This window comes from Hippichthys cyanospilos, chromosome 1 (assembly GCF_059441005.1).
Source record: "Hippichthys cyanospilos isolate Australia breed blue-spotted pipefish chromosome 1, RoL_Hcya_1.0, whole genome shotgun sequence".
Classification (NCBI taxonomy): Eukaryota; Metazoa; Chordata; class Actinopteri; order Syngnathiformes; family Syngnathidae; genus Hippichthys; species Hippichthys cyanospilos.
This window is the reverse complement of record NC_142369.1, coordinates 24,865,949-24,890,635: the sequence shown is the minus strand read 5'-3', so window position 1 is coordinate 24,890,635 and position 24,687 is coordinate 24,865,949. Positions and strand designations below refer to the sequence as shown.

Genomic DNA, 24,687 nt, shown 5'->3' with positions numbered 1-24,687 from the left:
ACTTGATTTACATATTTACCACAGCTGTTCCTTAATTACTGTGAAGAACATGATCGGTGTCTTCACATAAACTGGTAGCCCTTCGTATCACTTACGTAGCTCTCGGGTTCAAAAAGGTTGGTGACCCCTGCTTTATTTCATTTCAAAATCTAATTATTATTATTACAAAAACAATTTACCAAATGCATGCAGAGACAGAAATGTTTGATTTGGCCTTTGTAAATCACCACAACAATTGTAAAAAAGTATAGCTTTTTTTACCTTAACTGAGTAACTGGGGGTTCAATGTCTTATGATTTAAGTTGGAAAGTTGCATGATAATTTATCACAAATTTTGCATTTTTCAATTTGGAAGTAAATTACTCGATATTCTGGGTACATGGTAGGGTTGTTCAAACACTGTTGAGTCAATGAAATTTGCCATCAGTGAACCCTGTAATTCCTGAGTAGTGTAATTTTCTGACATTAAATTAAGGGAAAGTCAAATCTTTTTTAATTTTTATGTTTTAAACAATTTTATGGGCTATGCAGCAACATGACTCGAAACATGGCATTCCGGTAAACAGCAAAATTCACCAGTTTTTATCCATCTCGGGAGCTGCCATTTTGCCACTTATTGTCAACTGATAACACACAGTTCCTTAGGGCTCCACTAATCATCTGCTTAATTCATATTTCACAAATGCAAGACTGTACTAATCAGAACATTTGTACGTTTAGACCAGTATCGACAGATAGAACATATTATTAAGAACAATTATACTCGATTTCACCTTTAAAGTTGTTGATAGTGAAAAGGATGTCATCCTTATGAACACAGTCATGTGATGAAAGCCTAATGTGATGAAATTTCTTTTGAGACAGCGAACACATGGCGGCCCCTCATCCTTGATCACATCTGACAATTTGTGCGCACCTCATGAGAGCTATTCTCCTCACTTCAAATTTACAAGCTGTCTTCCATAATTCTCATCTTTTGGTTAGTGAAGAACTGTGACTGCCTGTTAAGAGGAAGTGGTAGCACATCATATGACCTGATTGGGGCCTCAGATCCACCTCGCTGATTTCATATCCTGTCACTTCAAGTTTCTGCTGCATCCTCAAGTTTCCACAGATCTTTTGTTGCAAATACATGCCTTTGACTGTCTTATGTCCACATTTCTTTCCTCAGGCCTTTTGCATCAAGAATGGGGTTGTCACAAGACAATCAAGTGCATTATATAATCAAATGTACGTAAAAATCGAGTTGTCACTTTGTCTTTTATTATACAGAGGCTGATGTTAAACAAACTTTTATTATACAGAGACTGATGTTAAACAAACACATATAAACAAAGCACTGAACACAATAGGACAGCAATAATAAAACCCACATTCATCATCATTCCAACATGAGAATATTTTGCATGATCATGCTTTGTACTTGAAAATGCGCACCACTAATAAGTGAGACCTGCACCGACGTTCAAACAGTAGCCAATCGCACGTTCTAGAAGTGTTAAGACACAAAAATGTAAAAACATCCCACAAAAGCACAAGAAATTCAAAACTCATTGAACTAATGAGATTATACAGCAATAAATATCAATATGCAATAAATGTTTACATTTTAAAATGAGCATCTTAGTAATTCATGATGTCCCTTCACTTGTAAACTAATTTTAAAACAGACCTGTGAGATACTCGTATGGTACTTGGTGGTAACTAATTTGTATATATATTTGTATACATATTATTATACATATTATTATACATATATATATTATATATATATATATATATATATATATATATATATATATATATATATATATATATATATATATATATATATATATGATGTCGTGAAAGTGTAGATTATCACTATGTGATAATCACCATGGTTTTAAAAAGAAAGGAAATACAGTATTATTAATGGTGCTGCAAATGGTTGCTGAAAACTAGGCTTGGAAGGCAGTCATCAAAAACAAGTCAACTTGTTGATAGACCACTCTCTCTGAATGTCTAACCACAAGAATGCAGCAACTCATCCTAACATTCAAGAGGTGGTAAAAATCTCAGTGGAGCACTGCAGACAAAACTAGGGGGCGGTGAGTGAATGGATGGATTGTGTGATAAAAGAGAATTATGTGTGCAATAAACAGTGGTGTTGCAAGGGTTTACATGTGGCTAACAGCTAGACGCAAGAGCACGGCACTGAACAGCAGGACGGGGCTGCAGGACAAAGCTGCCGTGCCGCTGTGGTGTTGGCCTGCTTGACTGTGGCTCCTGTGCGGCCCGTTGCAATTGTCGCCATAACAACACTCCATCTTGGCTCCAGAGTTGCTGCCGTGAGCTTTGTCGCAGAAAGCCTTGTAGGTGCATGACTTGAGCACGGTGTCTGAAAGAAAAATTGCACAAAGTTCACAGTTTACACAGTCTACACATTAAAACGCTATGAAAAATAACCAGTTGCCTCTAAACCTCAAAAATTACTGTCAACATTCTGAATATTTTGTTTCCTGGAACATTTCTGAATCCATATTTATTCCGTAACACAATCAAAACGTGAATGCTTTTTTGAACCCAGCATACTCGCAAGAGATGCTTATCATTAAAAGCATCCATATTAATGTGAGTTGATAACTACTGGTCACCGAGCTGGCCAAAGTCGGCATGCTATAACCAACCACTCGAAAACTGATGCTGGCTTGTGAGGGAAAATACAAATCTGTTTGGTTCAAAGAAAGTCTTATCCCTCAAACAGATTTAAGTAATATTGACCAACACTATTGATCTGAAGTTTCAGGGCCACGAACTGAAAATGGCTGAAAAATACACGACGGAAGTGAGAAACGGCTTTAGTTGTTCTACTGACCTCTGGACATGAAAGGCTGTCTTTTCATGTGTATGCACAACTGTTTGTACAGGTGTGTGTGTGTGTGTGTGTGTAGTTACTGACGGGGTCCAGTGATGGTGGCACAGGCATCAGCGTACTGCGGGCAGGAGGCAGAGCCTTGTTTGTTGCAGTCATCCTCGCTGGATGCTGCACACGTGTGGCATTTGAGGGCGCCGCCTTTGCAGACAGAACAGGGGAGAACACCTGATTTGAAACTAAGCATGCACACTCACCGAACACTTCATTGCATACACGTGCACAATCCAATGAGATCCAGTATAGTACGAAGGATTTTTGGATGGCCGCAGCCACTAAACATTGAGCATTGTCATATGTAAGGAAAAAAAACTTGGCTCGATTAACATTTTAATAGAATCATTAGATAGTGCATCTGCACCCATTGAAGTGGTCGGTGTATGTTTGCAGGCTAACTGCACACGCACATGCACGCATGCTCTCTCGCCAGTGGGAACATTTGGAGATGAAACAGGAATATGACAAGATCCTAAATTTTGATTATTGATGGGTAATCTTGCAGCACTCTCTCTCGATTGGGGTGTTCATCTATGGGGAACCACTAAAAACATGTAGGAACAAGTTCTCTACCCATTATTTCATTTTTATTTCCGTTGTTCCTGAAAGAAAAAAATGTCACCCAAAACTCACTGTGTCCAACCAGAGCGAGAAGCAGCAGCAAGACAAAAGGAGCCTTCATTGCAGCAGACGATGAGTCCAGAGAGTGAGTGGATGAGCTCAGGCGGTGACAGAGAAAGAGGTGACGTCCTAGTTGGATGCTCTACACCTGGGAGGCATCTCATGGCATTAAAGTCTAATCTCTCTAATCTCAATTATTGCTGCACAGCCAGAAACATGCACTAATTGACTTAAGAGAACTAGGTTTAGCACTTTTGTGGACCCACAGTATTTACAACTTCCAAAGGGAAATAAAGAATTCATGCTTAATACGATGTGTCTTGGCTGTGATACTATAGTGCATGAAAACGGCTGTCAAAATGACACTTCTGTCACCAATTTTCAAGATAATTAAAGGCTTGCAGTATTATACATACACAAAACAAACTTTAACTTCCCTTCCACTTATATTAGCAGTGAGTTGCTCCATGCTTGACCTGCCTCCTCATATGAAATTTTTATTTATTGTGCATGTGCACATCAGGTTTCCCGCTCTTCATATATTTCAGATAGTGTTACCAAGTTAATATACGTTTCTCAAAGTTAGGGCTTTATAACTAGGATTAGTTTGAAATTTGGGTTGCAAACTAGGATTAGAGTTTCAAACTAGCATTAGGGTTTCAATGGTGTTTCACACTAGGATTAAGGTTTCAATTTCATCTTTCAAACTCGGATTAGGGTTTCAATTTCGTATTTCAAACAAGGATTAAACTACTTGTAAGCAATGAAATAAAGTGACTGCAAGTTAATGTGGTGCATTTATAGGAATGTTATTGATTTACAAGGCCCACTTAAAGATATGGTTAGTCATTTTATTTAAACACTCATTTCATGTTATGTTTTTGTACAGTCACAAAAAAAGGGATAAAAAAAAATGTGTCCGAACAAAGAGCAGCATGAAGTAAAACGCATCATGTTTGTGAGTGCAGTTGTAAACAGTGAAAGCATACAGAAGAACGCAAACAGGTAAAAATAACTACAACATGATTGTTCAATATGCAAGCCTGTTTGCATTTAAGTACTCACAGAAGCACAAAACAAAAAGTTGGCATTTTGTCTTCACACTTAAGGAATTTGCTGTTTCAGGTGCAACAGTACTTTGTTCTGCTAGTTTTGAGCTAAAGCTTGCTTGATAGAGCTTTCACCTTCATTTCCATGATATTAAGGTAAATGCAGAAGCTTTAGCTATGATGTTGTACATCTGATACTGATCCATAGTCCATCAGTCACAGGAAAAGAAAATGATGGTGTTTATACAATGAAAGGAGAATCATTGATTGTCTGTTTATTTTCCTAATCAAATGCTGTGCAAATTCGACGCTGTAGTGAAACTGAAGATTTCAAGCAGTGGAAAGTCCAAAGCCATTCGCACATTATTGTCTCCCTGAATTACTCTATCTTTAGCTATTCTGACATTGTACGGCCTCGGTGATCATTTGATCCCACGCAATGCCTCTGAGAGGAGTTGAGAAGAATAAATTATTCAGATCGTTGCTTTAACATAAAACAACCCTCGTCCAGGTTCCTCTGAGCATACTTCGGACTATGTGTCAAAAGCGAGCTCAACTCGCCTTAAATTGTATGTCACCCTGCCGGTTGCATGACATTTAACCCGTTCGGCCTTAGGGAATTTTAGCCACAGGCTCATTGTTATCCATTGCCAGGATGGCCTAAAGCACAAGGGGATCCACGAAATACAATCAAAACAGATGACTACGTGTGAAAAGTCTCTGTTAGCTTGAGCTCAGAGGCAGGAAGCGGTAGGAGACACCTGTAAGGCGGCAGCTTCAGGTGCAGGCTAGCACGAAAGAGGAGTCGGGACATCTGATCGGCTGGAGGCATGCACAGGAAGTCACAGATGAGCCAAAGTAGGCTTGCCTCAATCTAGCTTTCCCATTTTGGCGATGAGCTCGTCGCAGATCTTTGTGAGCTCCTCAATCTCCTGATTCTGTTGCGCGAACGGGACAGAATGTGTTCAGTTAGCAAAAAGTAAAAGGAGTTTTCGCTGGGGCTTGCTTGCCTTCTGCTGCAGGGCTTGCTCCAGCGACTCGTTTTTCATTTGTTCCTTTCTCAGGCTGGCGGTCAGCGCCAAGGTCTCAGAGGAGGCCTTTGCACGCACCTGAGCAATCTCCTCGTTAGCCCTGAGTGATGCGGACCGTCAAAAAGGCACGTCTTTTTTTTTTTTTTTTTTAATGGCATGTCAATACGTAGTTATTAATGGCACATTTGGGTTCAGGCAGGCCTTACTTGTCTAGCTTCTCCTCTGCATGGACTTTGAGTGTCTGGTATCTCTGCTCCTCCTGCTTGACTCTGGCCAAATACTCCTGAGCACATTTCTTAAGCACCTCTTCATTCTGTAGAGGAAGAATCCATGACAATTGCAAATTTATTTGACTTTGTGCAAATGATTTTTCCATTTCCCTCCATTCCTTATCTGCTGTGTGGAGGAACAGAGCCCCCGTTCCAAGAGAAACCAGAGTCGATTTTTTTTTCTTTAAATAACAAATGATTCATCGCTACATGTCATGAAATAGAATTCAGAAATGTAGAATGACAGATGAGGAAAAAATGCTGTGCCAGTGGTGTCAAATGGGCTGCCAGCATTTAGCACAAATATTTGACTCGTACTGTTTTTGACCCTTCAGTCGCCGTAGGCTTTCTGTTTAGAAACAAGTGAGGCAAACAAACCAATATATTTAAAACTGGTGTCAAGAACATTTTTCTGAGTTTTGACCCGTGACGTACCTGACTTTTGATTATAACTAAAGAGAGGACTCCACCTGTATTTTGAGCAAACCCTCCTAAAATCCTGCTGCTCCCCTAATTTCTAGAGGCAGTAGTGATTTCACAGTCACTTTACAGAAAAATGATCTGAAATGAAGTGTTTTGGTATGGAAAATGGACAGACAGATGGGAAACTGTGAGTGTTTACTTTCTTAAACCCTTCAAGGGTGCTCTTCATGTTCTCATAGCGCCGGAAAATGTCAGACAATGAGCGTTCCACTGAGTTGAGGTCTGTCAGCGCGGCCTCCTTCTCCATGGTTACAGCACGCAAAGCTTTCTGGGAGCTCAGGCTGTTTCTCTGCTCATCCTCTGAGAAAAAGAATTCTTGATAAGTGCATCTAGCAAAAAAATGAACGAGAAAGCCTATGATTCAGTCAATGGTTACCAGCCAATTTCAGACACCTTTTGAAAAAAAACTTTGAAAAATTATAAATAAGATAGATAGATAGATAGATAGATAGATACTTTATTCATCCCCGTAGGGAAATTCACAAATAAGTACCCAGGAATGAATAGAATTTGAAAAGACGTACAATTCCGTCTTTGGTATTGAATGAGTCGATACAGGCAAACTATAAATTGCAAAAAAAAAACAAAAAAAAAACACAAAAACTCTTTTGTGCTGTTGTACTTGAGGCTCAAAATAATTACAAGGCATTGACTTACCAATCATCTGAGCAATTGTCTTCTCATACTCTGCAACAATCTTTCTGTAAAAGCACAAGACACATTGTCTCTCTGCCTGCATGTCTGTGTGTGTGTGAGTGTGTGTATATCTGTCATTGTCACCTCATCTCATTGACTTCCTGTCGGCTGTCATCATGCTTCCTCTTCCATTCATTCACTTCCGCCTCTTTAGTAATAATCTAAAAAAAAAAAAAAGTAATCAGGTGTGATTACAAATGGATGTGCACACAACAAACAAGTGATCATATATAAAGGGATCATTTTGTACCTCCTCCCTAATGAGGGTTAGAACAGCCTTTTTCTCCTCCTCACTGATGCAGATGGAGTCCAGGACCTCACTTCCCGTTTTCTGCATGCCATTTCCTCCTGATTTGTTCTTCCATTTACTTGGGTCTTTGTCATGCTGAGGGAAGAGGAAAACCAAACAGTTGCTAAATGCAGCAAATCCACATAAACATACTGTGGATTGTGGAGCCACTTGCATATGAATGGATATGAACAAGGAGAATAGACTGATTTCAGGCTCCATTATTTGGAGAATTGAGAGAATGGACAACAAAATGCTAATTCCTTGTAGAAATCAATTTCTACAGTAAACAAAACTATCAAATGTTTCTGGTACAAACCTTTCTCACCTCTCATCCCCAGTCCTCCCTCCCCCCATTCTATGCATCATCTGTCCTTCCTTGGATTAAAAAAAAGGCCCATGCTAATCTCCTGGATGATAATCATAATCCGTCACCAGAGCGGAAGAACTTGGTGGCCACCACGAGAAACACATGTCATTGTACTGCACAGTTAAGATAAAAATTGGATGTACTACGTGGCCATATTTGTGTTTTGTAGCAAAACTAACTACATGTATTTTCGTGTAGAGAATAGGAACACCAAGATTGCATTTAGTGCTAAATGCATGTAACTTTGTAATCAATTCAGAAATGAAATAAATAAATGCAATAGGATCAGTTCTCACCAGTGTGCAGCTATCTGGCTCTTCTGGTGTGGAAGGCAAATGGCAGATTTGTTCTGAAAGAGATCATTCACATCAACTAGAGCTTTGCAATATTGTGACCTGCATTAAAACAACATCCTTTAATAGTATTGTCATGAAGATGGATGATTGGATTGGATTGGATGGAGGATTGTATTGACTTGTATATTTTGACAGTATTAGCTTTAAAAGATGTATGCAGAGCTCATGTAACCTATTTCCAGGTTTCTTGAAAAGTAGTGTTTCTTACTATTCCAAACAAAGGGTTATTTTCCTTGTTATCTTCTGAGAAAGAATATTTACACGGCAAGACACGTCTTGTTTGTCTTCTCAAGCAAATAAGCGCTGACTGCACCATACAGTCACGGCGCACATGACTAACAGTGTGTCACTGCAACGCCACATGGTAGCACCAGTTAATCATTTATGTTGGCTCTATGTGTAACAGGAGGGACTAATGACCTTCTCACTGTCCTGGATTGATCAACAAATTGTTTGAATGCGAGGGGGAGGGGCTGAGGCATGTTGTGTGAACTTTAAATATCACCTGATCCTGGCCTTCTACCGTTGTACTAATAACTGAGCTATTTATGAGTGCGTCCAGACAAAAGCGTTGGGACAAGTGGTCACCGAGCCAATAAGAGGAGAAAAATGGAAGAACAAACGTGTTGATAATTAATCATTTGCTCACCACATTGGTCCACTTTGACACATGTGCTGCTGGCCAACTTCTCCTCATCAGTAGCATGGTCACCATGATCATCCTTTCATCAAAAGAAAACACGAAGAGCAATACAAAATTAATACAGCATTCCAATGTTGTCACTAACCACAGCCAACCCTCACCTGCTCACTAAGGTCCTTTTCCGTCGGCTCCTCCATCTTTACTTTACAAGAGTTACTGAACAGGAACATAGCAGAACACAAAGCAGAGTGGATGTTAAAAAAAAAAAGAACAAGGGGAAGACAGGACACAGCAGTTTCTCAGGTGTTATACTGTATGCTTGACTGAAAATGTCACATTCAAAGAAGACACAGCCCCTGACCATTAGGTGGAAAGACAAGCCCATTACAAACAAACATGTATTTAGGTTTAGTAGTTTGGTAGTAGAAAAGCAAAAATATTTTTTATAGGAAAGTTAACACAATCAAAATTTCTCCAAGATGTAATCAAGTCTCATTGTGGAATCTGAGGCCATCAGGATTACATTTCAATCATTGGATGGATTTCAACTATCCATCCATCTTCTGAAGAGGTTTGTAGCTCCAGGGATGCTGCAGCTTCATAACGACTGTACTTTTATTAAGAGACAAATATTAACTAACATTAGAGGAATTTGTTATCTGAGTCTTGAGTATGCGTTCCAAAACTGTAAAACTTTAATAATTGGGACTTTTATAACAGTGGTTGGTAGGCTTGTTGGAAAACTGGTTTGCACGTCCCCCTTGCAGTCTTCCTAGTTGGAGTTTGCATGTTTTTTCCGAGCCCGCATGAGTTTGCTGCGGACACTCCAAATGGACCTTAGGTGCGGTTGTGTGTGTGAATGGTTGTTCGTCCCTGTGTGTCCTGCAATTGGCTGGCTACCAGATCATGGTTCCCCTTGCTGGGGTAGGCACCAGCAAACCAGCTACCCCAGTGACGATAAGCGTCTATTTAAAAAATAGCTGGATGGAAAGAAAGAAGTGGGTTTTAAACGCCTCCCTGAATAACATCGTATGAGAATAAAAGACTCAACCTGTAGAGTGGCTCCCTTTTGTTGAATGATATTTTAGTGTGAATGTCAAACTTGAACTCGTGACTTTAAAATTTCATTTTTGCATTAGTCTTCCTTTACGCACGCTCAAGTACGAGAAGTCGTGACACTACAAGCGGTTTGTTTTTGATGGTGTGTGCCGTTTCATTTTTCGCTTAGGAGACGCATAACATCATCAAACCACAAGAGGGAGACAATCTACACGTTAACCGCAAAGCATTGCAACAAAGGGTCACTGAATCGCCACTATTTAACTGTATGATTTATAAGATTTACAAATAACTCATATACAAATTAATATACTTCAAAAGTATACCATGGTAATGGTTTATAACCTTCAGTCTTTTGGAATTGTACAAATTAAGACGTTGGCATCTAACTCTTAATTGATCAGAAATACACACGCAAGCAAAACACAACAACTGCTTTCACAACAGGTTACGATAGGTAGAAAATTTTGCATTTTGTGTTGTGGCTGTATTTTGGAAAAGAAGTTCATTATACTGATGGATGTTTTAATACAGTAGATGGCACCAACAATGGACAGTTTTCTAGATTCAACAACCGCCCTGTAGTTAAGTCACTGAAAGTAGAGCTTCACTTGCCTGTAGCATCCATTTGAGTTCCCTCTCAGTGATGGATGGAGTGATCGTGAGTGCGGTGCGGAAGCGTGTTTGCTTGTCTGTTTCTATACTGCTAGTGTGATTGTGATTGACAAGCAACCAGTCCAGGGTGGAGTCTGCTTGCTTGGCCAAACTAAGTTGGGATAGACTTTAAGGGCCTTTTTGTACATATGCACACAGACTTGCATGGCCTCCATACTGAAACACGACGTACGGCCATTTCCAGAAACATCATACGCACACAAAAAAAGAAATCTTAAAATCCAAGCCCATTACTTTCATACAGCTTGATGAATGCAGAATTGATAGCACCTGTTAAGTTACCACACGCCTCCCTCTCCACCTCCAAAATGCAGTAAACATGCAAATTAGGAAATGCCTGACTGCACGATCACGTAATCTGTTTATCAAGAGTCACAAATCAAAAAGAGGAACTTAACAAAAATGTGAGTTGGAGTTGCTGGTAAACAATTATATTTAGCATGTTGCCGTCTGAAGCCAACAATCCAAGCGAAAGAGTATTCACTCATCCGATTACAAACACCTGTGTGTGGTTGATTGCTCATACTGAGTATCCTCACATGCGTGTCACTTTTTTTGTAATATTACTCGTAAGTGCATGTCACTTTTTTAATGTTACTGTTTCCTAACAGTGTCGTTTCAATCAGGGAAGATTTGGATGTTATCGTCAAATTAAAATATACGATAAGCTTTTTCTTGACATGCGGCAGAAGTGCAGTTTCTCTCTCGTGTCATGTTCAGTTGGGAATTGTTGTTTTTGTGTGTGTTGTGGTTTTTTTTTCTGTTTTGGATTTTTTTCTTCTATGTTCATGTTTCTTTTCAGTTTGTCAGTCTTTCATCTGTGTCATTGTGTCCACCACTCCTTATTAACCACCCCGACTAATCAGCTCCTTCTGCCAATTGTCTGCTGTCCAACTGTTTTGTGTTGTCTCATTTGTTGTGAGTGTATTTAGTTTCCAGTCTCCTTTCTTGTCAGGTTATTGTCATGCTGTCACTGCCAAAGAGTCCCTGTCTAATTTGCTCCGAGTTGGGCTGGTTCCTGTGTTTCTCCTTGTCTCTCAGTGTTTTAGTTAAATTATTTCAGCATTTTTTATGTATGCAGTCTTCTTGTTTTATTTTAGTCCATCTGCTTATTAAATGAGTATTTTGAGTACATCTTGCTCCAGCTTCCCTGCCCTTGGGTACACCACGCCTGGACCAACTCGAATATATATATATATATATATATATATATATATATATATATATATATATATATATATATATATATATATATATATATAAAGAAAATAAAATCTAAATGTACAACTATATTTTCCAGTCACTAACTAGCATCACCACTGAAAGCCCTGCTTTAGAATTCTGGGGAAGGCACAACCTTGGTCCTCTTGACCCGGTGTCCTGGATGTTGTATGTCTCCTGCTACAGAACACTTTACTCAAATAATCTGGATCGTCAGCCAGTTTCTGCAGACTTTGCCGATTGTTTGATCATTTCAATCAGGTGTATTTCAGAAGGGTAACATATAAAACATCCAGGACACCGGCCCTGGAGGACCGGGATTGGAGACCCCTGCACTAAGCTGTAAAAACAAACATATGCAAATTATGTAGTTGACATGGAGCACCAGACATTCCCGGCATTATTTCACTCTCAATATCTGACATCCCTTGTGAAAAGGCCCTGTTCTTCCTGGAACACTCAACAGTATAAACAATTAGAAATCGGATGGATAGATATCTTTGTCTTTTTGATTTTCAGGTGTACCTAATAAGGTGTCCAGCAAACTGATGGACCTGACAGAAATTGAGAGCTACACAGCAAAACACCCACACTTTTCGTCGAGCTCGGGTTCGCTGCGCACAATAACATCCATTCAGTGTTGTTTCCTTTAGTCATTAGAAACAAAGCCGTGTTTGTTCATCTTGAAAATGTGAGTCAAGAAGTCCAGCTGGAGGAGGCTAGTCAGTGGAAGTTGGTACAATGTTAGTGTTTCTATTTCTTTACTTACGTGATATTGTTGTTGCTGACCACACTTCCCTCTTGGAAGCCGTCGGATTTTGCCATTGAGATCACATTGCCATTCAGCACGTCGTGATGCTGAGAAAGGTCATGGCTGGAAATCAGGTTTGAGTCCGGGCTCAGGTTAGAGATCACAGGCGCCTCGTCGTCTACTTCTGAAGGATCTGGCGTGCTCAGCAGGGAGTGGATTGGTAGGGACGGAGGTCGTTGCGCTTGTGATATGGCGTTTGATTGGAATGAGGTCTTGGGTGTTAAAGTCAGATTGAGGTTGTGGTTCTGACCATAGCTGTTGTTGTTGGAGGATGAGCCTGTCAGGTTGTTTAAGACGTCAACTTCATCCTGGCTGGAATTCTTGTCAAAGTCTATGGCAAAAAGGGGAAAACATTTCTTAGGAAACTAACATGCTTTACACTTACTCACTTCATTATGAACAATTTAGATGAATGGTACAAAAAAGTCTAAGAGCAAAATGTTGCATTTACAATTCAGTCTGCTTGTTTACTGCTTTTGTACGTTCTGTGTTGTGTATTGGAATTTTACAAGACAGACTCAGTAAAACAATTTACAAAGAAAAACAGTACTCACTGCATCATCGCGAGCATTGTTTACAATATTTACAAAACACGTTATTGAACTTCTCCGACTCTCAAACGATAGTGCTAAAACCGGAGCATTTTGTAAAGCTACTGAATTGGACCAGTTGTGATGGTCCTAATGTCATGGTCATTGATTTGACTACCACAAACGTGTCCATTGGCTATAATGCTTTTATTTGTCATCCAGGCATTTAACCCAGAAACGGTGACCCTCCCATCTTCTGTTAGAACACTTAAAATGGTTGCAGGCTTCCTCCCGTATACAGCCTTCACATCCTGTTCACAGCAAGCTAACGACCACAGCAGACCAGTCTCAGTTGAGTCATACTCATGCAGAGCAAATAACTCTGGTTAAAAAAATACTCCTCCTCACACATACACACAAAAAAAGTGTTCAGCATACTCTGTAAAAGAGAATAAAGCATTAACATTCACCACAGGTAAATATCATCTTACATTGGAAGGTTCATTAATGTGCGACTTGATGTGCGGCCCAGAATTTTGGTCTCTCGGGCACTCGCGCCCTTTTGAGAGGGAACAGATGTAGAGGAGCCCCACCCAGTCATACAGAGATCACTCACAGCACTATGTGGCTTAGCAACAATGTCAACATTGGCCTTTACTGCCCTTTCCTAGCTAATTCAAGGACTTGAAAATCCGAGGCAGTGCAAAAAAGAGAACATCATGTTTCCATATTGAGTCAGTCAGTATAAACAATCACATGCACCCTTCAAGGCATCGGACACATTTTAGTGCATTAGTAATTCTTAACAAAGACAACTTTATTCATTGTCATGGTGAATTTTGATGTGCATGTGACAGAAAGGCAGGCTGTTTGGGCAGTATCAGTAAATTGATTTTATCATCTTGAGGCCAAAATTGTACAGATATATTGAGAATGGACTACAATTTATTTTAACAGCATATCCTTTGTCATGCTAGTCTTCCAATATTGAGTCTGTTTATTACCACCCAAACAGTGCAGTACAAACACCTTATTCTTCCTGATTAAAGATTTTTATCTTTTCAATGAGCAACATTTTCAAGTAAAACAACATAAGCATCCCTCTTTATGCTGGCTATGTTTGATTTTGATTGATTTTATTTTATCGATTAATAAAACACATAAATGCAAATAAACAAAACCAATGTGTTTTTTTTTTTTAATATGAATGAGAGCAAAATCCATATGTATTTATCCATCGACCATTTTGCCTCTTGCTGTTGAGTGAAAATGGCGCCACAGTTGCTCTGAGCTCTGGTAACGATCGCAAGCTTAACCTCTTTCTGAGTTTGGTTTTGTGACCTTTGAAAGCTGAGCTATGATTGGTTGTTACCTGAGGCCTGAGCAACTGTGATGCTATTTTCAGTAGACAGCAAGTGGCAAAATGGTTGACGCAGAGACAGATAAAGATGGGCTGGATGTTGCTGCTTAATCCGTATTCCACAAATGCAAAAAATGAATACGTCTTTGGACTAGTGGTGCCGCAGAATGTATTATTGTATACATTTTTTTTTTTTTGACTGACTTCACCGTAGTCAGAGGTAGGCAACTTACATTTTTTGCTGGTCCAACAGTTGTCACTGCTCTGCCCCTCTTCTGTCATTCATTGTCGGTCCGCCATTTTTTTCTACGCTGAAAATTGTAATCGTCCGTCCAGTCAATCACACCCCCTTCAATTGCTCACTTTTGTCGTCAATCCCCCCCTTGCTCATCAACCCCCCAACCCCAACTTTTGTAAACACCCATACAAACTAACTTTTTTTCATTTTCCTACTTACGCTCAAAATCAGACCAATGTCTGTATTTACACTGTGGCACTGCATTTGGAATTTATAACACTAATAAAGGTGAAGCACCAAAACAAATTAAACTGAGGCTCTAAACCCTAAGCTACAATAAACTATCATACTGGTTAATTTGCATGTAAGTGTATGCTCATGGGACTAGACTGTAATTGGCATTGTCATGTCCACTGAAGGGTTTTACCATGCTGTACATGATATTCTAACTTTGGTTGTCCTTTCTCAATTATAACCGCTAGATCAGACATTATAGGTGACGCTTCCACTCACATTTGTCACATTAGTCAAATCTTCTTGTCATAAACTTCAAGTAAAAAACAAAGTACTGCTGAGCTTGGATTGACCAAATAATGGTTAATTAGGGAATTCAACAACTTCTATCTTGCATTTCCTGGCCAAGAGCCAATCAGACAGAGCTTGTCCCTTTGCTGTGTACCCATTGGTTACTGGAACGACAATGCTTTGCTAAGCTATTAGCAAGCAATTTCTTTATGTAAATCATATTTAATAAATTAACACAAAAAATATCTCAGCACAGCAAACGCAGCAAAAGTGGACTGATGGACGTCTGACGAATATTCTATCTCGACGATTACAACAACGGCAGAAAAATACACTTCCTACATTCTTAATCCATCCTTTGTTTTTTAGCATTCCTGTCATTCATCGGCCCATTGGCAAAACGGGCATCCTTCAGTGCTGACGGACTGCCCACTTCTATTGAAATTATAATGTCATGCTGGAATAATGTCACTATTTTACTTAGTTAAATGGTTTATTTATCAGCTGTTCTGTAAATAGTGGGCTGAGTTTGCAAAATTTCAAGACATTGAGGGGCATAAAAGCAAATGTGCGGCTGAATACTAATTGAATGTACAGTGTCGAAATGTGATGCCTTCGTGAAGAGCAGCTGAATAATTACCTGTGTGTGGGGAGTCATGCAGCTGATTCAGCAGTTTCACGACACCTGGAGACTCCGCCTCTGGGGTCTCGTAGGTCCCTTCGGAATCGGAACTATACAGAGAAGAATTAGATTTTATTTGCTGTGCCCTGTATTTGTCGTGGAATTGAGAAGGAAAACAATTGCTTTCATTACAGAACTGTACAAAAACTCAGAAGCCCGTAGATCATAGTTAAAACAAGGGATGGGAACATCAGTACAATTAGCCTATCAAATATGAAGCATACAATACAATCTTTTCAGTACACTTTGGAGTTTTTAGATGCAAACTGCAATCTGAGGAGCTTTGGCTTTCAAGGTTTTTTAAATGACAAACAATAGAAAGGGCGTTCAAAATAAACAAGTCGACGTCATTTCAAGGGAAGTCGGAGAAAGGGGGAGGTGAGGAAGTAAAGCCAAGGGTCTGAGCAGACCACCTGCATCCTTTATTATCCTCGCAATAAGGACACACAGTCCCAGCACAGACACACACAAAACACTTGCAGTCTTTCGGCCACCTCAAAAGAGAGGCCAAATTCATTTCCTCAACAGTGGTGGGCGTAGAAAGGGAGGGAGTAAAAGAGAGCTGATGTGAGAAAGCACAAGTGTGCCCACGCATGTGAGTACATCAAAACGCCCGCACTCTAATGAAAAACAGAACATGAAACAGAGATGGCGGAGCCAAACCACAGACCTTTTCTGATACAAGCTTGCACCATCCACAGCTGACGGACACGACTATACATAAATCCCCTCACCCCCAACACACATTCTCTCTCCTGCGCTCTCCCTCTCTTCACCTCTTCTCTCCCACACATTCTGGAGCCCGTCCCAGTGATGGCCCCAATGGTTGCAATCTTGGGTGGTTACTTAGAAACTGGAAAGGGATGGTGGAAAAAAACTAAAGGTTTGGAAACTGTGGTTCCCCCTCAACCATCCCCCCACTTTCTGCAAGCAAACCGAGACCGCGCTTCTTTCACTCCCTTAATAATCGAGGTAGCTGGTCACGTCCTCAAACTTCGATTTAGGTGCTGCAACAAAAAGTGGAAAAATAAATTATTTCTAAGCGATACGGTCTAGATTTAAAAGTAAAATCCTGGGGTAAATCTGCTTTTGGTCCTCAGCAGCTGTGTGTGCGCGTGACTGCGTGTCCACCTGTCAGAGTGACTCAGGCATTGACACAAAATGCCAAATGTTTCTCGTCCAAATGAGACATTGTCGTCTCCCACCTGTAGCTCATCAGCTTACTTGCAAGTGTGAGTGTCTTACTTGTCATCATTGTGCCCGTCGTCTCCCGAGGCCCCTGTCACCGCCGACCATGTCCATTTGGCCCATTGGACCGGAGACAACCAGGACATTGTTGCACAAAATTGAAAATTGCTGCTGCTGCTACTGCTGCTGAGGTTCCGCTTTCTCCTCGATTGCTTATTAGTCTGTCTTCCCCTTTCAAAAATGGAGGCTTCTAAAAATAAGCTGTTGTTGACGCTTTCTCTCCTCAGTCATGTCACTTCCTCCCCAGTCTTGCCATCCTGTGCAAGGAGAAGGTGTCTTTCCCAGCCGAAGCTGCCTGCCGTTTCTGTCGTCTGCTTTTGCTCTCCGATGCAGATTAGTGGAGCATCAGTGGTCACTCCTCCCCTCCCTGTCTCCCTTCCTCTCACTGGGAGGAACGATCAGCTGGTCAAACAAACGCAGCTTGCTCGGCTGCTCCCTCATGTTTGCATGACTTCCTCGGGAGTCGGCCTCTCCCTTCCTTGCGATGCCTCCTCCCCTCCTTGTGAAGGGCGACAGGCAAAGCTTGCCGTTTTACGAGGCCACAAGACGACCGACTAGGGTTACTCTGGGACAGACGGCCAAACCGGATGGAAAAGACGTAAATTTCAGATTTATGAGGAAAAACACTTTAGTGTGCATATGTGAGTGCCTACATCTTTCTATTTACAAGCTACCATGAAACAAGTTCCATTTTTTATTTATCTGGTTTTAAGGAAATCATATAAACAGTGTGTGGGAGGACTGGAAAATCCCTGATGAGTTCCAGCGCATGAAAACAAAAAGTGTAATGTAGCTGTGATTACTTTTTAAGAGTAAAATATTGGCCTTTTTTAACAAGCTGATTAAAGGTGATATCATAAACAAAAAAACAATGATGACACAGTTATGTCATGACATCGACAACCTGACAAAATAACCCCTCAAATTTGGGCGTGACATTTACTTTAAATAAAAAAAATATATATTGGTAAAGTTTGTTTGCTGAAGATTCAAAATTAATATAAAGACGAAAAAGTTCAGACTAGACATATTGAGATGCACCTCCGCACACAGTTTAGGTTTTGCACCAGTCCTCTCGAGAGGGGTTGGACGCTCTTCCACTCTGGAGGCGCAGAGCAAGTGTAAGCATACTTATTGTCTCCCGGCTCAGCACCTGTACACTGGGCTTTACCAAGGTGGAAGAGAGGCTAGCCCCTCTCCACATTCTGGTGAGGGGATGGATCATGACTGTTGTTTGTGCCTATGCACCAAACAACAGCTTAAATGACCCACCCTTTTTGGAGTCCTTGGAAGGTTTGATGGACACCATATTCAAACATAAGACTGTCCATGTGTGCACTTGGAAGCAGGACACCCGAGGCCGCAGTTTGATGATCGACTTTGTGGCCGTGGGCTGAAGTCACTAAGATGGTCAAAACACTCCTTGGTGGCAAGTCCCCAAAGGAGGATGAGATCAGCCGAGAGTTTCTAAAGGCTCTAGATGTTGTAGGGCTGTCCTGGTTGACACGCCTATTCAACATCGGCTGGACAACGAGGACAGTGCCTCTGGATTGGCAAACCGCGGAGGTGGTCCCCCACTTTAAGAAGGGGGAACCTCGGATTCAGGAGGAGCAGTGTGGTTTAGTCATGGAATAGCTGACCAGCTCTACACCCTCGGCCGGATCCTTGATGCAGGGTGCATGGGAGTTTGCCTACCCAGTCTACTTGTTCTTTGTGGACTTGGAGGAGGCATTCGACTGTCTCTGTTGGTGAGTTCTGTACCGAATTCCATGATAGATAGAGGCTGTTCAGTCCCTTTACCACTGATGAGAGTTTGGTCCGCATTGCCGGCAGTAAGTCATTTTTTTTCCAAGTGATGGTTGGACCAAGGCTGACCTTTTTCACAGATTCTGTTCATTACCTTACGAAGAGAAATTTTAGGCGCAGTCGAAGCGTTGAGGGGGTCCGGTTTGGTGGGCTCAGCATTTCATCTCTGCTTTTTGCAGATGATACAGGGCTGTTGGCTTCGCTATCTCTCACCGGAGCAGTTGACAAGAGAGTGTGAAGCGGTTTGTAATGAAGTTCAACGCCTCAAATTATGAGAGGTTTCCCCAGTTGAGAAAGTGGCGTGCCCTCTCCAGGTTGGTGATAAGGTCCTGCCCAAGTGGAGGAGTTTAATTATCTTGGGGGTCTTGATCATGAGTCTGGACAAAATAGGGCAGGAGGTCGACAGGCGGATCGATGCAGCGCCCGCTGTGGTGCGGACTCTGTACTGGTCTGTCACGCTCAAGAAGCTGAGCCCAAAGGCAAAACACGATTTATCCGGCAATCAACGAAAGAAGCTGAGCCCAAAGGCAAAACTCAATGTATCCGGCGATCTACGTTCCGACCCTCACCTACAGTCATGAGCTGCGGTTTGTGACCGAAAGAACAAGATCCCGGATACAAGTGGTGAAGAGGCTCGGTCATCTAGAAGGAGCTCAAAGTCGTTCCGATGCTCCTTTGCTTTGAGAGGAGCCAGTTGAGGTGGCTCAGGAATCTGGTTAGGATGCCTCATAGGCGCTTCCCTCGGGAGGTGTTACCAACCCTTCAAAATAAACATTTCTACACCAAATTATGTACACACATGAATACCTTCGTATATGTTTTATTTAAAATCTCACAGAAAAAAAAAATAAAAAATGTGTAAAAGTTGGTTATTTGTGAAAAGTGAGAATTTGTTAAATGGGCTTCTATGTTTAAATTTGTCTTTCACCAAGCAAAAATCTGAAAACCAAAAGACTCAATATCGGCAGTCTCCATATATAAGGCTCCGATAACTTTCAAATGACTTGTGGTGATAAGCCAACAACAGTTTGTAAACACTGCACACAAAATGTACTGCGCTCAACACAAGGTGCATGTTATTTTGTAAAACTATTCAGTGAGAGAAAAGATCTCAGTTGCAGCAAAAAACTGAGTCTCTCTTTTTATGTTTACTTTTGCATTATATTATGCATTATTTTTTATTACAATTTTTGCAAATATCTCACCTCAGAGACTCAATCTCACAAGACATCTCAAGGGATCTGTGTCTCATCTCATCCCTAATTTCTTTCCATTATCTATAATAATTGAAGTTAAATAACTGAAATATTTTTGCTTTATCATTATTTGCATGCACGATACTTATGTAACTACCGAGTGCGGGCTGTCTGAACAGCAAATGAAGTCCTTTATTTCTTCACTGATGTGTGAACACAGCCGCGCACACAGAGGGCCTATTGTCTATATCTAGGACAGACAGCAAACACGTCGATAAAGCCAACCTACGTTCAACAATAACAGGGCACCACATTGATATAATTCGTCATGCCTGCTCTCTTTTGCTGATCATGGCTCACTTATGTAACTGGTGGCTATTTGCATCACACACATGTGCACACGTTGAAACTAGGCCAAATGAAACATGCTTTTAGGAGAAAAAAAAACATCAACAAGGGGATATTCAATGGTATGAAAAGGAACATACATTGAATTGCTGTTAACCCTCTCCAGGCAGGCGTTGCAAATTTGCAACAATAATATGAGAGTCCCTTAGGTATTCCACATTAATATTAATTGAGGCATTTTTTTTTAGAAGTTTGGAAAAAAAAGAAACTTAATTTGAGCCTGAAAGGGTGAATATCATAAATTTGAGAAATATTTCAAAAAAGAAGATGAGAGAGCTTGGCAAACAGTTGTAATTATGTGCTAATATACTGTACTCACAAATAACGCCACACACTAGCGAACACACAGAAAATAACCTTGTTCAGATAGGGATAGATGTGCAAAAACACAACTGTACAGAATTGGTATTATTTAGCACACTGAAAATGAGGCAAATACTCAAGCAAAATTCCAGATATTATCTACGTGCTCTGGTTTGCTATTCTGCTAGTCAGAACAGCCGAGAAGACAAACCTGTCCGTCTTGTAGAGGACAAGGCGGACAAAAGATCCTCAATGTCAAACCAGCTAGTGTAAATGTATTTTGTTTGTGTAGACAAGCATCTGGAAACACAAAACTAGCAATTTGTACACATGCACAACAAGCATAATGGGCTGTCCTGCTTCCCTCAAAGATAAAATTAAAAAAAAAAAAAAAAAAAAAAAAACTGGAACAAATGTAGGGAGGTAGCACAGCAGCTCTTATATAACACCCTAATACCACAAAGAGCTTACAGAAGAAAAAAAAAAAAAAAACACTCATGTGTATTCTACACTCAGTAACATCATACAAACCCAAGCGGTCACGTGTATCATGTAATCCAGCAAAAATGCCCTTTCTTAATCATCCATAGCACCATGTGTGTTTATTATGTGCTAATAATAAAGCAGCAATGACTGATATGTTAGTCACAACAGAAATGTGATTCTGGATTTGATAATTATCTTTGCGCATGTGTCCATGCATGAAGAATTAGCAAAGATTTGCACATGTCAAGCTTGTTTATGTCCCCATTCCACTCTGATGACAGAAGGTGGACCCGTGTCCCATCCACTGCCACATTCAGGTCAACTGTTTTCTAATCAGCTGATCCAGTACTAGCTACCCAGCTAATGCTTACTCGGAAGTACAAAGAGTGAACTGTGTTTAAAAAAAAAATAAAAAATAAAAAAAAGAATGGAGGGAAATGAATACAGGAAGAAACAGGAGGATGGATGGATGGATGGATGGATGGATGGATGGATGGATGGATGGATGGATGGATGGATGGATGGATGGATGGATTTAAAGGGCCCCTATCATGGGAGTTGGAGTTTGGAGATTTTAACCATGTTAAAATGTTAATTTTTCACCCTAAACTCCACCAAAGTGTTATTTTCCTTCATTGATGCAACATTTATGAATGTGAATTTCCCCGAATCAATTAAATAATTCAAAAATTATTTTTAAGGGTTTATGCATGTTTGTTTGTTTGTTTTATTTAAAATCTCAGTACCCCCTGAAGTTCCTTCAAGTACCCCCATTTGAGAACCATTGCTTAAAAATATTGCAACAATGCTGCTACCAGGTGGCCATACATTTCAACTACATGCATGAAAATGAAGTACAATTTTGTAAAACATTGGAAATTAATTCAGAAGAAGGAATGGATGAGGAATACGTGATGGGGAAGCAAACCTTAACCTTACACTAATTTCATTCATTTTGTCTTGTGCGTGAAAGTTACCAACGACGAAAAAAGGCCCACAGGACTATTCCTCATAATGACATACACAAAATGCATCTAGTTCAGATTCACTGTATTAAGCTATGTTACATAAAGTATGGTCACACTGTGCGTTTTGATCCCAGGAGGACAGTTCCTGGACAGAAAGATACTAACTAACTCAGCTTTTGCTGGGGACTATAACAGGGACATTGGAGCACACCAGTGCTAAGACAATAGTGCATGTGCAATGTGCATGCAAGCATGCACTTAGCAGTCAGGCAACACACCTGCTCCACTTTAAAAATTTTACACTCCTTTTAATAGATTTCTAAATTTAGATCTGGAAAAAATATTAGACATTTTGCTGCATATTTGGCAACACTAAGCTTGAGAAATCATCATTTCTACCGTAATAGTGGTGAAAAATATTATTATCCTTATGCAGCCTAATTCGTTGTTTTTGTTTGACTTTAAAAGGCTCATAAGTGCCTCAATATGCATAATTCAGCCATTGTGCTTGTCCTCATGTATTCATAATGTGTATTTGTTTTGGGTGAAAGAACATTTTAGGCCACACAGATATCCTCGCTGCTGAAATGAGCTTTTGAATCTAGGTCACTTTCCTCTGAAATATGAGTTCATTATTGTATGTATATATGTACAGTATGTATGTATGTATGTAAATATATATATATATATATATATATATATATATATATATATATATATATATATATATATATATATATATATATATATATATATATATATATATATATATATATATATATATAAAATCTCCATTACGAAGGATTAAAGATGTAGAGAGAGTAGTGATGGTACAGTCAAAGTACAGTACTTTATAAACACTTTACTTCATTTTGTGCTCTTCCACCTTCCAAGACCTTCAAAGTGCTTTACATTCAACTACTTATTCATTCCTAATGACGCAGCATCAGGAGCAACTCGGGGTGCGGTATCTTTCTACGGATCTATCTTTCTGCATTTTTTTCTACAGCATGCTTTAAAACCAAGCAAATTAATTTTACTCGAACAGATAATCTAATGTTATGTTTAAAAGTGAGGAATGTATTTCATCATCATTGACAGCGGTTGTTTTTGCACTAACGTTGTTTTTAAAGCAACTCAGTGAAATGGGAAGGAATCACAAGGTGAGTTAATGCAGAAAGTGTGACAGTCAGCCCAAACATGACTTTGGTTCCTCAACGAACGTCGTGCGATGTGCTGAAAACAAGTCATCGGGCCAACCATCTGCCGCTCCTGCTGTATCAACTGCATCCTCCAATGACTCAGCTATTTTCGTGCATCCTCATGTAGGTCACAAAAAAATAAGACAACGGAGGCTCTTACGTGCTGCTCTTCTCATGAGGTGAACCCTTTCCATGCTGGCTGAGGGAGCCCCCCATGGCATCCGAGAAGTCTCTGCCGGATTAGGACGTATTCCAAAAATGCCAAGTGCTCAATTCATCCGCCCAGAATATCTGAACTCTTTGAGGTTCTGGTCGGTTGTCATTTCAGTCCACGTAAACACTACTAGTCTGAATGTTCCGTACGGATCACACATGAACACTAGTGACAGTCCCGCCTCCTCACTCCCTCTCTTTATTATCCCCATCCTCTCTCTCTCTTTCTCTTTAGCTGGGGCAGATTACAGTCACTCAGAAGAAAGGAGTGGAGGCGGGGTACATGAGAGGGGTAGTCATGGATGGAGAGGCACCCGGGGGGTCATTGTTCCCAAAACAAAGACACTCCTCTATTGTTAGTCAGCTGCATATGGGACCCGAGGGAGAGGGCAGGGCAGGGCAGGTTCTAATGCCACCTTACTCATTATTTTTGACACTACTTAGCTTGGCAATTCACACATACATACACTGCAGCCTGTCAGCACAAGAGCTTGGATATCGATTCAGATTTCTAAAATTGATTCAATTCGACTTTTAATTCAGTTAAGCATGTCACCAATTATAGTTTTGTGTGTGAGACATTGTCAGAAGTACTGATACTGCAAATAGTAGAAACGTCTATGAGTAAAAATGACATTAAGAAATGAACTGATATTACATTCATCATTTGTTATTGAACGTGACACCGATCAAAACAATTCCAGGGCAGGCTGTGTAAATGAGTGGCAAAAAAAAAGCTGTAAATTTATGATACCCTTTAGCGCTTGCTACGTAAAACCCAAAGTTAATGACTCATCGATATAGTTTCGGAGAGTTGGACACCCTTGGCTGCCGCGAAGTCGACAACGTCGACTATGTAAATTACTTAGCGGTGTTTTGCCATTGTCGATGAGTCGCTTTCATTTATTTGTCATTTATTTTGCACATAATTTGGTCATTTCGGTCCCAGCATGTGGTTTCATACATTAGGAAATTCCACGGGAAGGGTTTTCCGTCCCTTGTCCCGCTCCAAAAACTGCTATGTCCAATACAGCTGGG

At 40.3% G+C, this 24,687-nt stretch overlaps 2 protein-coding genes across 4 annotated transcripts; both read right to left on the bottom strand.

The window, feature by feature from the left end:
- Positions 1-1,241: 1,241 nt before the first annotated feature.
- On the bottom strand, positions 1,242-3,710 carry LOC148429802 (uncharacterized). Of its 2 annotated transcripts, none has more exons than XM_088414142.1 (3): positions 3,545-3,710; positions 2,942-3,055; positions 1,242-2,380 (listed from the first exon to the last, which is right to left on the bottom strand). In XM_088414142.1, the coding sequence occupies exons 1-3, from the start codon at positions 3,591-3,593 to the stop codon at positions 2,160-2,162; spliced, it is 384 nt and encodes a 127-aa protein (XP_088270268.1). In that variant the 5' UTR covers positions 3,594-3,710; the 3' UTR covers positions 1,242-2,159. The 2 variants fall into 2 exon arrangements, with proteins under 2 accessions (XP_088270268.1, XP_088270259.1); XM_088414133.1 differs by having other exon boundaries at positions 2,942-3,082; positions 3,545-3,686.
- A 659-nt stretch (positions 3,711-4,369) lies between these two features.
- On the bottom strand, positions 4,370-23,823 carry LOC148429801 (transforming acidic coiled-coil-containing protein 1-like). 2 transcript variants are annotated; one of them, XM_088414123.1, is made up of 13 exons: positions 23,597-23,823; positions 15,778-15,869; positions 12,443-12,815; positions 8,880-8,934; positions 8,725-8,797; positions 8,016-8,068; positions 7,311-7,445; positions 7,145-7,221; positions 7,022-7,065; positions 6,504-6,664; positions 5,819-5,925; positions 5,592-5,712; positions 4,370-5,519 (listed from the first exon to the last, which is right to left on the bottom strand). In XM_088414123.1, the coding sequence occupies exons 1-13, from the start codon at positions 23,650-23,652 to the stop codon at positions 5,451-5,453; spliced, it is 1,416 nt and encodes a 471-aa protein (XP_088270249.1). In that variant the 5' UTR covers positions 23,653-23,823; the 3' UTR covers positions 4,370-5,450. The 2 variants fall into 2 exon arrangements, with proteins under 2 accessions (XP_088270249.1, XP_088270240.1); XM_088414114.1 differs by lacking the exon at positions 23,597-23,823 and adding an exon at positions 17,065-17,532.
- Between the last annotated feature and the right edge of the window lie 864 nt (positions 23,824-24,687).